General features: G+C 42.8%; 1 protein-coding gene across 1 annotated transcript in view; it reads right to left on the bottom strand.

The window, feature by feature from the left end:
* The window catches only part of LOC126556733 (uncharacterized), a 119,557-nt gene extending 105,698 nt beyond the window's left edge, over window positions 1-13,859 (bottom strand). Inside the window, exon 1 of the mRNA XM_050212201.1 lies at window positions 13,745-13,859. Coding sequence (XP_050068158.1) covers window positions 13,745-13,859 — 115 coding nt within the window. The remainder of the gene's footprint in view (window positions 1-13,744) is intronic.
* Between the last annotated feature and the right edge of the window lie 375 nt (window positions 13,860-14,234).

Below are 14,234 nucleotides of genomic sequence, written 5' to 3'. Positions count from 1 at the left end.
CATTTTTCATTATTTTTAATTGTTCATTCTAGTGACAAGACCACGAACGCAAGAGATACTTTATCCCATTACTAACAAGATCTAAAGCTACACTGTTGAAGCTTTCGGGATCTTTTATCCTTATATTTAGCTGTCAACTGAAATAATCGCCCTTTTTGCTTTGCTATCACATTCGAAAAACAACGCCTAAAGGTTTAACAGATATTTTAAATGTTATCCTCAGGCATCGACTGTCAAAAGCTTTAGGAAAGTTAAAGGAGCTTTCCCACTGGGGTGAAAGGTGATGTAGCTTGACACTTCAAAACACATCCATATAGAACAAGAACGGGTTCGAACCTCCAACTGTTAGCGGGCAACAAGTTTTTGGGAGAAAACTTCTCCATCAATCATCATTCAGTCTGATTGGACATGTGGTATGACGCACAATCCTATTATTGGACAACGTTTTGAACGTCACAGGAAGGTGGCTTTTATCCAGAATAGTAAGTTACACTTCTGAGTCCCGTGATATCCAATTTGGTATTTATTTTATTGTCAGCGATAATATAAACAAAAGTTTGTATGGTGAAAGTTTCTTAGGAGTTCGATAATCAAATGATGTTTCATTCTATGTCGTGTGTCTTGTAGACGTATGTCAGGCATATTTGATCCTTCTTTGTGTAGGGTTTTCAAAAGATGTTAGTTTTCTTGACAAGTTTGCTCAGGGAGCATACCAAGGGGTGAGAAATCTTACGTACCTTACGGTCCTTGGAACTCTAATTTCCAGTATTTATGCTATAGGATGCTGACGTAGATATATTTTGGTGCTGTAAACAGTGATTCGAATGATCTCAGCTCCGTCCATATGAGTAAATATAAATCAATCAAAAGTTACTTTTAACAAACTGTCAACTGACGTCAATTGAGTTATCAATAAAGATTTTTTCATTGTCATATTAACTTCTTTATGAATCTTTAACGTAATTTCAGTTCTTTGAAAAATCTTCTTCTAGATCACGGCAGCCTTCTAAAGGCCTTACAGACTTGCAACGGATAATCGATCCGCATGGATTTTGAACATCGGTTCTGCAATTAGAAGAATGACGCACATGCTTACCTTGCCACCGGGCCGCCCCTGATTTGAAATTACTATTTGAAAAATAATAATGATATATTCGTTACTTACAGTGGTTGTTCCATTTTCCTTGCCAAGAAACTGTGCCTTATTTTTAAAAATTAATCATGTCTTTAGCGTTCTGACCATTGGTTCCCTTACTGTTCGAGATCATTCCGAATGATTTAGCCCATTTTTAACATTCCCTAGAGAAGTACTGGCAAATCCAGTTGTACGGTCACTTCATCCCCTCCCATTCCAAAACACTTTTCCTGAAACCCAAAGCTGCAACATAAAAACACAAATGTAGCAATGCGTTTACCATCTTCAAATCGTGCCACCGTCATTCGCTTTTTTTTCCTCAGTGCACCATTCGTTTTAGGACTGCCGGTAAAGGTAGCGAATAGTTGGTTGCACCATGGCCGGAAAACGCTCGATGTCGGATAGCGCTCGCAAACCCGTGTGCAACCGTGCGCATTGGCTGACCAATGGTCACGATAGTTAAATTTGCAATGTTTCAAATCCTCCCGGGAAAACGGTACTGGATATCCGGCCGTACATAGAGATATAGGTGAGCGTGGTATGCAATCCGGCTACTGCTTCGTGTCGCACAGATCATCACGTACCAGGGATAGTGCGGGTGATCCTCGCACAATCCACCACTTTATCCAGTGTACTGAGCTGGGCTGAAAATCCGTTGTGAGGCAACGGTTGGCAGCCCTTGTGGAACTGGTCAAGATAGGTAGTCGTGTGTACCTGAGCGAAGCTTGTACCGTGAAAGGAGAAGGAAACCGTCGTGCAAAACAAAAACCCATTCCGTACACCTTTGCGAAAGCAGATGTTTGACAACATAATGGAAGTTGGGAAAATGGATTCCGGCACGCGCTACCTCATCCATTACGTCAAATAATTCAAATCTATTCATATTTTAGAATGCATCGTTTCACTGTTGCGCCATGAGTGTGTGGGAAGGGTACGCTGCACGCTTGCCCACTAATGATAGTACATAAAAGTCCTGTTCCGAATGCAAACGTCATCCAAGACCGGACAAGAGAGAGTGAACAAGCGCTCAAAACAGGGCTGTTTCACAGCAGCCTCCATAGCGTGCAGAGAACGGGTTAGGAATGAGTGTTTAATAAACGTTTAGCAGCAGTTTTTAAGGTTTAAGCCATTGCTGGTGCCTCAATTGCAGCGAATGGACGAAGCTACCAGTGTTTTGTGCATGGATTCGTGCAGTTCACTATCATTCTTTCAGACATTCTGAAATTGAAACGAATAGGCTTAGGGGTCTTTTACCCGAGAAGGCAAACGGTTCGCTTCTTTAGCTCACCCTCCGGTTCCATGCGCTATTTTCGGACACTGCCTCACTGCTACACTGCACGTAATTTATGTAAATAAACTTGATACCAATTCTTTTGAGCCTACCAACGAATTGGAAAGCATGATGGTGTCCTGCGTCCAACGTTATCCAATCCGGCTGTGGCTGTTTGAGTGTGTTGCGAAGAAGACACAAAAAGATCAACAGTTGAAATCGGTCTATTCTAATGCCGAAAGACATGAAATCCTGCAATTGCTTTAATATGTGGAGTGAGTTTTACATACACAGGCTGGCAAATGGATGTGTGATGTTGCCTTTTCGGAACAGTGTGTCGCCTTATCTTGCGCTAAAGCGAATGGGTTTGTGGAGTTTTGCTAAATTGCACGTATTGAATACACATTTAAGCAGCATGAGGGGAATCCCGGGAGTAGAGATGAGGTAATCAGTGGATTAAAAGACCTGGTGTGGACGACCAGCAGGAACAATTTGAAAACGGATCCTTTGCCATTTTCCTACTTGGTTTATGCATTCATTTGCTTCTCAATTCCACTGATCATATAGCAAAACACTGGGCAAGTAGTGCCAGTTCGATGGCTAACTCGACGATGTCGCTTTAGAGGCGTGTACGGTGTTATTCGATGGGAAGCTAATTTGCATGCTAAAATGAAATCTTATTAAAAGGATCACCTCATTCAATCCGTTCAGTTGGAAAAGGCTCATCCATAAAAATTGGAAAGATACTTGGAGCTCGAGGGCTCTTGTACAGAATTACACACCTTTACCAAAAACTTGGCCCAAATATAGCCTTCCAAGTTTGCTCGCTCAACACAAACTCTCACTCATACGCATGTGGTCCGCTTATTAAGTAGCCGCTTCATTGCGATCCTTTGTTTTCGGGGCAGGAAACGGTTTTGCCCCGACCGAATTAAGCATTCAAATCATGCCCGAAACTACCCCACAGGAGTGAATTCAATTAGTATCGATCGTAGGTAAAATTTGTTGTCTTAGCCAGTGCTGCTTGCTGGGTGGGTGGGACCCGGAGATTAAAGGAATAACCCATAATGGATGGGATTTGGATGAAACGGATTAGGCGTTAGGATAGGCTATTGTTCTGACATGTTCTGTTTGCGCTTTGGATATTCGACTTCGGAGAACCCTAACCGAACGAAACATGTAGCAAGAAAAAAAGCTTAAACCCAACATCCGATTCACCATTTAATAATAACTTTTTAGCTTCACCTCGGGTAGCCGAAACCTTGGTTAATGGACGACCTCCGGCGATGGTGACCCACGGTGGGGTAGGAAAAACAGACCCCCCTCCATTGCTTCGGATAGAAAAGTTGGCAAAATCTTCACACAAAATGACACGGCCACTTGAAGCCGGCAACCAGTAATCCAGTCGAAAGTGTGCATCGCCCCAGGACACGACACCGGGCTACTGCTTGCACGGATGCTGTGTGTCAGGTACGCACGATCCGAAACTGTCCCCAAACTGTCACTTCAAGACGCGACTGTACACATGAAAAGAGCAGTCAGTTTCGGTTCCGAAAGACAAAAAGTAACAAACAAACAAAAAAGACACGAAGCTTCAGCAGTGCTCTAGCGAAAAAAAAAAAAAACTTTCACTCATAAAATATCTTCATAAAACAAACCATTTAAGCTCTTCATTTATCACTCGACTGTCTTCCCGCTGCGCTGCAGGGGGGGTTGGGCCAGCAGTTTTGTTTTTGTTTGGTTCGCGCTTTTGTTCCTTAGCGTTATCCTTTTCGCTGTGAGTGAGTGTTTTTCTTTCTTCAGCTCCGCGAGTCCGTGCTGTCCCTTTTTGCTTTGAATGCTGGAAGGCGAACGGCGATCTTCATGCCGTTTGTGTCGTAAAAAGTGGGCCACGGCACGGTGAAGGAAAATCACTTCCACCTGTACCCGTTTGTTCCGCTGCCGAGGTAATGTCCCACTGTTGCGGACTTTTAGAGGGTAAGAAATAAAAGAAGAGTTTTATGTTGAGCACGGAAGAAGTTTGCCAATGGGAAACAAGTGAGCGCCCTTGAGGGTTGGCTGGGGTGATGAACTTTTCTTCGCGCTAAGATCTCGACCATATCTCCAACGGGACCAAAGCGGAACCATTGGATTGTGGAAAAAGGAGCCACAGAAGAGTACGACACCTTCCGAGCAGGGCCAGAAAAGTAAAACTCAAATAAATGCTCATCTTGTTCGTGTCCACAGAGCTGTAGAGCGTTTGGCGTTTGGCCGGTACCAGGCTCTCTGTTTACCCACTTTGCTCCATTTTACCTATCCAGGACCTCAATGGCCGTTAGGCTTTTAGGGTGCGCCTTTGTTCTTGTGCAGAAAGGATTTCTCGGCAAACGTTCGCCTGAAGAGGCAGCCTTCCCCACTTGCGGTAACTGGAGATTTCCGCACACGAATCAAGATTTAAGGCAATCGTTCACAATTTTATGGCATTCTTTGCACAAACACACGGTGCACTTGGGCAAATAGAGGCCATCCTTAAGTGGCAGATTTCTGGTGGCGATCGTTGCGTCTCGAAGAAAGGTGCTGCTTCTCTATTCAACCGACGTACGGCGCCATCGACACTACCATTTGGGTGCATGGCACATTCGCTCTCTTTTCGAATCTTTTTTGCTTGCTGGAAGTTTAAATTGGGGACACATTTTCTACCCCGGACAGCAGCAACCCGCACAATTTATTCAAACAATCTTTAAACAAACGCTTTCCAAGAGCCAATGCCAACAAACAGGACGCCAACAGTAACGATGTTCGACGTTCGGGTCTTTGGGCCAGTGGTATGGGTGGCCGGAGAAGTGGTAAGTTTGAAACTAAATTCCTGTTCAAACAATGCACTGCTCTTGTCGCTTGAAGAGTTTTCTCGAACGGTTTGCAGCATAGTGCTGTCTGAGAAGGATGCTAGGAACACTATATTCTTGAGAGACGATGCAGCGCTTGCTAGAGATGACCTCGAGCCATCTTACCGGATAGCATGTAGTGGATCGTAAGTTATACAAGTTGCAAACGGTCATCCCGGGGGTTTGCTCGGTGCACCTTAGCTGACTGGTTGGTTGGTTGGTTGAACTGAGATGAAAGTGAATTGTTTTGGCAGATGCTACTGCCCTTCTTAATAACATTTTACGGTAATCATGCCTTGTGGACAATGCAGTGAAGTAATGTCAATAGCGCTGCAAACCTGCATAGTTCGGGTGGCGCTGCTGGGGCATTAAATTTCTTCAAGTGATGCTTCACCAGTGTTTAAGAGCGTCTATTTGTTGCAGTAAGAACGTTCACATTTGCTGAGGCTTGTGTAGAAAGTTGGGTAGAATTTAAGTTAATAATGAGAATAATTGTATATCGCTTTGTTAAAGTGCTATATATTATTTAAGGTAGAAAAATAATTTGAGGCATGAAATGGTAAAGAGAACTTGAAAGATTAAATAAAATTTAACATTAAAAGTATTTACTCGCAAATAGTGAATTTCATTTTGGGCCTAAAAGAATTGAAAAACCAAAGAAAAATTTCTAACTTAACTTAAACACTAGAGCTTGCAAAGCCGGAACACAACTCGAAGGAATCCGTATCAAATTTAAATTTTTAACCCGTTTGAAGGAAAGTTTAAGTTTACACTTATAAGTTCCTAAAATTACTTTACAAATTTGATAAGAGTTTGATCAATACAGCAAGCTGATTGGAGGTTTAAATGTTAACAGCATTTGGTCTTTTATAAATGACTTTTATAAATGAAATCAGAAAAAAATCATTCTTTAGCTAAAAATTGTAATCGTTTACGAAAAAGATACGGCTGGTATGTTGATCAGAAGTGAACAGGTTTTTTTTTTTAAATTATAAATATCGAAACTAATTGCAGGGCTCCGCAGGCCGTTTGTATATGGCCATTAATCTTTGCACTATGCCGTTGATTATATTTTAAGTTTGTCAAGTGTTATTTTTCGATGCATTAATCTTCAATCACGTATGTATGGTAAAGCCTGCTGTACAAAAATCAAAACAACAAACAATTCATACTACGAAAAAGGTTTTAAAATTTCGTTTCAAAAAAATTACCTGGTTTAATAGGTAAGCGCAAGGTTTCAACGTTGCATCAATTGTAACCATGGACTAAAATTCATAAACTCAACCAAGTAAATGTTTTTTGAGATGTTTCGCTACACACTCTGCATTCAACTTTGCCAATTAACAACTGTCCTAAAAAATACAACTCATAAGTCCCAGGATCGATCCTATGCAAACGAATCGTGCCCATTAGTTAGACGCTTTTGGGTCGAATGGCTATAATTAAGCATATTTGGCTGACAAATAATTTCATTTTCGTCCTTATATTCTTCTCCAGCCTCCACCCCCGACGCTTCATTGGCCAAACATGATAAATCATAGAAAAGTTTACCACCCCACGGTCATGGCAGTGAGACTCGGCAAGCGAGAGCCATTTGCGTCTGTCACTAACGATGACCAGACGACCCAACGCTCATCGGGGAAGGTTATGCGTTGAAAAATGGTCTTTAATGGTACCGGAGCACCCCGAACGAACTTGAACTCTTTCTTTCGCATTCGAATGGTGCAAATTCAAGCCGGCACCACCGTAAAGACTTTCGGTGGAATGATTTCAATGATGAGAGCTAGGCGTTTGTATCAACCGATTTGTTGTGAAAAGAGAGCAATCTTTACGCAACAGCAGCAGAAGCAGCATTTGCAAATCAATAACAATATTCTGTTGAGCACGACGGCGCTTTCCATCACCACCAGCAGTATTGCAACGAAACCATCCGAAACAGCACCCCGGATAATGATTGGACTTTGCTAGGAACGATGTGTGTGACATCGGAGCATTTCGTACGTCAACTGAAACAGCACACTCACAAAGGAAGCAGTCATGGTTACGAAGTCTCCGGGTGCCGAATCCTGCAGCTTATGAACCTGCCAAACGGAAATTGATTTGGAAGCTCGTGATGTGGCGAGATCAATAAGCAACATCAGACCTGGTTTAGGCGCCTGGCACAAATAAGGCGTAGAGCGTTGTGCCTCTTTGATTGGAGATCCAATTGCACGGTATAACTCCCGCCTGCCTACACTCCCGTTCTCTCTGCCCTCTCACTCCTCTCTTCCTGGTGCCCTCTGCGGCCTCTTGAAGTACGTGAAGGCGTACACTGTAGCTTAGTGTAAATATTTGCCAGAACGCTCGACCCGCTGAAGCGGATGGGTGAGCAGATGGATGTGAAATAAGGGAGAAACGGTGAAGCAAAAACAATGGCACAAAACTAGACCCGGGCGCTTGAGCAACAATGGCACGTTTTTGGCAGACTTTCGGATGGAACAGCAACCGAATGCGCTATCACCGGGGCCGGGGAAATCCTTTCCAAAAAGTGCTCTTGCATCCAATACCAGTTGGATCATTCGATCGATCGAGTGTGTGCGAGTGTTAGGCTGTGTGTGTGTGTGTGTCCTGTGAATCGGTAGCTTTTGGGTAAGTTTGATTGGTATTTCAATAAGTGGCAGCCGGCTTTAAGGTGAATCGAGTTTTGATACTCAACGGCAGGTTGAGGCAATTCATGAGAAGAAAGAAAAAGAAACCAAGTTCCACACCTATTTAGGAAAATTGTATAGCCTGTTGTTTTTTTTTGTGCCGATTCCCAATATCTGCTCAATTTCTTCCTACATCCTGGCATGTTATTTAGCTCCCAGGGAAGAGGAAAAATGGGCGAAAAAATAAGAAACAGTAAAAAGGAAGTTTTCAATTTGTAGTCTAGCCCGGTCTAAGGATAGTTTCCGGTTGGGAAAATTAATGCGGTTAGTGAGCAAACTCTTGACAGATTCTGCGTTCGTTTCACACCAAGCACCCGGTGTATCTCTTCGATTTGGGGAGTTTTTATATTGATTTCCCCCACCCACTCGCGTGAAGAAAATGGAGGACGAAAACGTACTACACTTCAACGTACTGCTCTTCTCCAAGTGCACGGTTCCAATCAAAATGTGTCACGCTCTTGACTTTTTAGCCTTCTCGTGTTCGCGGTTCGCGTTCAAGTAAGGAAGAGTTTCTATTTGCGCCCTTTTCCCGCACTGCAGCTCGTTTCGCGAGCTGACTAAGTGACACAGGAAATTGTAACGCAAAGTGTGTGAGAGAGAGAGAGAGCCAAAGTGGAAATGAAATTTTCAGCGACTCGTTACCCCATTCAGAGGTGCACGTTCCATGACTTTAGATGGGCTTTTTTCGCCCTGCGTGTCCGAAGGAGCGCAAGGAGTGATACGAGCCAAGGGAGAAAACCGTGGCGGGTAGCACTACTAACCGAACCAATCAAACACTTGAAGGGAAAATTCATCTTTTTCACGTTTTGGATGGTATAAGCTTCACAGGTAGTGTGGACTCACAAACACATAGGCACTCACAAGTACATTGATGACAAATGGAATGTAAACTTCGGGTGTGGAAAGTTTGTAAGCTTTCCGCAGCCAGTGTGCCGGTGGAGTAGGGCAATTGAATAACACTAACGAACAAATCAATCAATGTCGGCCACGTTTGTAAGCACGTCGTCGTTTTCTGCGAGTGTGGCTTGACGTTGGGGATGGGCGTTGGTACATCTGTTCGCGCTCTTAACTTTTGCAAAGAAGTTTGCTGTATGCCACAATGTTAGACACGGTTTCTAAGACACGTTTCTTTAATACTTCACTTAACATTGCTTCAAATTGATTTGAAGATGTTTTGGGAAAAAAAATGTACAAGTTTTGCTTCAGTAAAAATAAAAATTTGTGTTCAGTCTCACCGGACACATCTTGAAAGCGTCATTTATCATCAAAACATTTTTTGATTACAAATTGTTTTTGATCGATTGATAATGTGTGATGCAAATTATGCATACACAAAGCAAAAATTGTAAATTAATTATTTTTCCACAGTTCGCGCCAAATTGTTCCTGGAGAGGAGTATAAAATGATTTGAAAATAATTTTGATAATCCACAACAAAACAAAGACTTTTAAAAAGTTTCTTTTGTTACCTTCTTTTTAACAATAAATAAACTGTTTATCAGCATTGTTGAGCAAATCATTAAGCAACAAATGTTAGCGTCGAGCGTCTGCATATAAATCCAAAAATAGTAACAAGCTCTCACACCCACTAACACAAAAAAGCATACGTCCCAACACATCAGGCACACCAATTACCGATGTATCGTTTTGCAAACGCATGAGTGAAATATTTCCCGGAAAGATTACTGCTCAGCTGTTCACCTGATTAGCGTTCAGCAATACAATACAGAGAGCTATTATGGGAAATGGCCACATATTTCCGTTCAGAGAGATAACTAGCCTCCTTACCGAAACCATTTATCCCCGGTCCCAAGAGAGAGAGAGAAAGGAAAGCGAGAATCGATCCAGCCACTTTCAGTCGGAAGGCTGATGAGTGAAAGTTCTGCAAATGCGTATGATTTCGGAAATCGTTTCTGAGACATTGTGCGGGTGCACGAGAGAGGTTAGGGAACAGTAACTCATCGGATGTACCCCGTCCCGAGAACAAAATACGGCCGGATGTATTAATTATGCAAACAAACGGATGAATAATGGTTTAACACGGCATGGCAAATCGTTGTATCGCACTGCTGCAGAACTTCAATAAAGTGAAGTTGAAGTACGGCTGGGCTTGCCTAGACGCTAGACGCAACATGTCACATCGACACAGCCATATAGCGTCCTAGTCAGGGAAGACTCGTTTATTCATTTATCGATCATCAGTAGAAGCGAAAATGCGAAATGTGTCTGTCGGTCATTCGTTACCAAAGCAAACGGAACAAGGTCCCCATAAAAGGGACGAACACACACAAAACGTCTGTCAGGCATGCGGAGCACGTTTGAAGGATATATATATATATAAAAAAAAAACAAGGAACAGGAATGTTCCTTGCATCATCGTGAGTGGGAACAATTTTCATCAGCAATATTTACGTACTTCCGGCCATACTTTTAGCAGCACATCGTTATCGTTGCCGAATTTGCTGGATGTTGCTTTATGCGGGGATAAACTTTCTCATTCGAGCGTCCTCGAGCTCTCCAAAATCAGCACTAACCCAAACACACCCACATATACCATCGTTATCAACGATCTCGTCACAACCGTTGTGTGTGTGTGTGTGTGTGTGGCTTTGTGACATGATGGTTGCAACATTAACGTGCAGGATAAAAAAAAGGTTCGTCAGCTGCGTCAAGCGGTGGCACGACAGGCAGGAATAAAACCTGTCGTATCTTTATAAAGGATGGCCGGGGAGCCCATTTTTCGCCGGGGTCCCTAAATGTGTGGTGGTTTCGCTTCCTCAAAATAATCGCTTTCGTCAGCGTTTCGTTTCAAAGCAGGACGTGTGAAAGAGGGAATGAGATCAACCGATTGGCCAAAACGGGGCATTGAAATGACCTCAACCTTTATAGTGGCTGTGCAATCTTTGATGCTACGGCGGTGGCGTCCGTAAGGATGACACAATGTGATGAATGATGGTCAAATTTGACTGTGTTTGGAGCAGTTGTTACGAAAATTCCAAAACTCGTTGATAATCGATTGATGACATGCGAAAATTCTATTAAAATAGATTGTTGCATTTAAACTTGCCCATATTCTATAGCATAGCAATATATTCTAAGGATAAAAGTATTCAAGTAAGAAAGATTTGAAATTGTACGGGATTTAGGAGGACTTTGCGTCTTGAAAATTATGTAAATCAATTATTAAACAAAGCAACATTTTCTAAAGTACCTGATTTACTTTATCAAGACATTAATGAAACCATTATTGAAAATTTCATTTACGTATTTATTCGATTTCAGGTATCAAATTTTAGGAACAAACCATCAAATCAAATTTTTGCAGAACGGCAGAATTTTCCCAAGATAGAGATTCTCATCATGCTAGAAACAGTAAAAAATCAGATTTACGAGTGCCTCATCCATTCGTTTAGGCAATGATTATCTAAAACTTGGATTGCAAGGTTCATGAATTAAAGTACTGAGGCGAAACCACCTGAAATGAATTGCAACTCTTGGTGAGGTTTAGTTGTTTCCGAATTTTTAAAATCTGAATATTTATGAAATGGTACATCTTGCGAAAATGTAGTTTTTACAGGTGTTAAGTAAAAAAAAAATAATGTACATAAATCAGTTCCTGAGCGTTCCCGATCAGTTTGCTAATAAATTTATACGAGGCGATCAGGCGAAAATACTTGAGAGAATGGGTTAAAATAAAATTAGTCGCAAACCAAAAACCAATCGAAATGGTTATTACATCGAAAGCAAATTCGATTCGCATACGCCAGAGATTATACATTTTTCAACATTGTTTGATGAATCTTTCAAGTTTATTTACGCAGGTGGTGATAGTTTGGGTTAATCCAGTATAACCTAACATACATAAATAAACCAATGAAATTGTGATGTTTATTTCTTCCGGGTTGGTGGATTAAAATTTTCGTTTCACGATTTCTACACACAATCTCCAAAAGTTTCTTAACATCGTTTCAGTATTTATAATACCAATTTTAAGCTTCAAGGTCTCAGTCACATTTTCCGATTTTTGTTTTGTTTTCGCTCAATAATCCTATTCTGATGAATTGTTCCTCTCACTGTGCGAAGAGCTGATGGCTTAGCGGTCCTGTTTTTTCTACCCACGCATACACAGAAAACACCCAGACAAATTCATCTCAAAACGAAAATGCTGCACAAACACAATCCCGATTCTGGCACCCACACCCGCCACCAGACATCCCAAACAAATAAAACCGTCGGCCATCGTAAAATGCAGTCTGCAGAAATCTGCTGACACGGGTGACGCTGTGGCGTTATGGCTGTGCAGCGAGCGATTCGGCAAACCCAACCAACCCAATGCCGCGTCGAAGGCCAGGCCAGGGATCGGGGAAAAGCCGTGCACAAGTGAAAGGTTAAAACGAACAGCAAATATTAAATCAAATTGTCCGCTCCGATGAAGCAGAATTTTCGGGCACAGGCTCAGTTAAGGAAAATCCTACCGGTGCCGGTGCTGGCAGTTGGCAAAAGGGGTAGGGCAGGGCAGAAAACAGATGTTGACCTCCCGTCTTTTCACCGCTTGTTTGAGTGGGTGTGTGTGTGTATGTGATCACCCGATATATACTGCAGTGCATCGGATCAGGTAAGATATATGGCTGTTTGTTCATGATTTGTTGAATTTTGCGACGGTTCGCTGGTTTGTGTGGCGCAGCAGCAGAAATTCGACGTGATTTCGAGATTCGCACTCGCACAGGCGCTTGCGATTTATTAGATCGTATCGGTTTTAGAGAAATTTCCAGGTGCCAGGTGCCGTTTGTGGGCAAAGCGGGTAAACAGCACCAGAATTGCACCAGAAAAACATATCACCACTCGCTGTATTTCGCAAGCTATTTAGCTCTGTTTCCGTTTGTGCGTGTGTGTATTTGCCACCCGGACAACGGGTGGAAAACATACTCCACGCATACTCCGGCCATTAAAGTTTGTGGACGTTCCTTCTGTTGATTTTCACACGTGAATTAATCAAATATGCTTGGACGAATGTGTCTAAGCCGACGGGGGTCTGGAATAGTTTTTGCTCGCTGTTAAATTATACACCTCGCCATTCGTAAATGCAACCCCGCAAAGGGAGTGTGTGCCTGTGTGTTGTTCCATTTCGATAACTCAATTAGTGCAGTGACTGTAGTTTTGAGTCTGCTCCCTTCCCCCCCCCCCCCTCGTCGCCGAAGTTGTCGCGGAATGTTTGATTTAAATTGTGCCTGAGTGCCATTCCCGGCAATGCATTATTTCACACCAAAACCCGATTTCTACTTCAAAATGCTTTTCTTTTCACAGTAATGGAAGGAACGTTGTGTGATTGAATCCAAAGAGACGAGAATACAAACAGAAAGTAGCACAATAAAGAGGAAATACGTATGTTTTCCACCCAACACGGGGGTAGAAAATCCGCACTTGGCGTAATTTAAATTAGATCGCTTTAAAGGGATATCAGCGTATCATGTTATTACTTTGCTCACACACACTCACAAAAAAGTTTCCAGCACGCGCGGATTCGGAATGATGTGCTTTCTCGAATCGTTTGCTGTGTTTTCTGCTATCTAATTAGCCGTGTTTCATCACAGTTCGTCCGCGGATGATGAGCTCGTAAGCTCGGCGTTGCCCTTGTTCCCGCTAGCTGGCTGCTAGCTTTTAATCTTCATCGTCCCCACTCGCGCACCGTGGTGGCGTGTGAAGCGTTAGGGAGAATTTCGTTAATCCTACGCTTCGTTTTCATCGTTTCGCTGTGGGGTGTTTTTTTGTTGTTGCTTTGCCCTACCTACCTGGATCATCGTCGTCCTCGGCCCAGTCGATCTGTGCACGAGCGAGATTAGCCAGCATTACCAGCAGGACTACCAGTACGCCTCGTGCCGATGCTGATGCTCCCGTTGGTCTCATGGTGAGCGGAAGGAAAAACCAAAATCGGAGGAGCAAAAACCGAAACTGGAACGGTGGGAAGCGGATGGGTTCGGAAAGGATTTGCACCGATGTTTTCTCCGCCCGGTTGACGAGAACTTTGGAGCACGGTGAGAGGAGACCTCTCAGCTGATTATTTAAAACTCACAACGAATCAACCGGAGATAATCACGTTTCAACATCATTTCCCACACGTTAAGCTTCGTGCTTACAGCACGGACAAATACACTAGCACACAAAAATAGGATTGCCCGCACATGCACACAAGACTTAACACACGCACAAGCAGGCACTAGAGCGTACTCGCTCACGTAGAACACAATACACTTTGGGAAGCTCGCCTACGTACGCATCCTC

This window comes from Anopheles maculipalpis, chromosome 2RL (assembly GCF_943734695.1).
Source record: "Anopheles maculipalpis chromosome 2RL, idAnoMacuDA_375_x, whole genome shotgun sequence".
In the NCBI taxonomy this organism is placed as follows: domain Eukaryota; kingdom Metazoa; phylum Arthropoda; class Insecta; order Diptera; family Culicidae; genus Anopheles; species Anopheles maculipalpis.
This window is presented reverse-complemented; position numbering and strand designations above follow the sequence as displayed.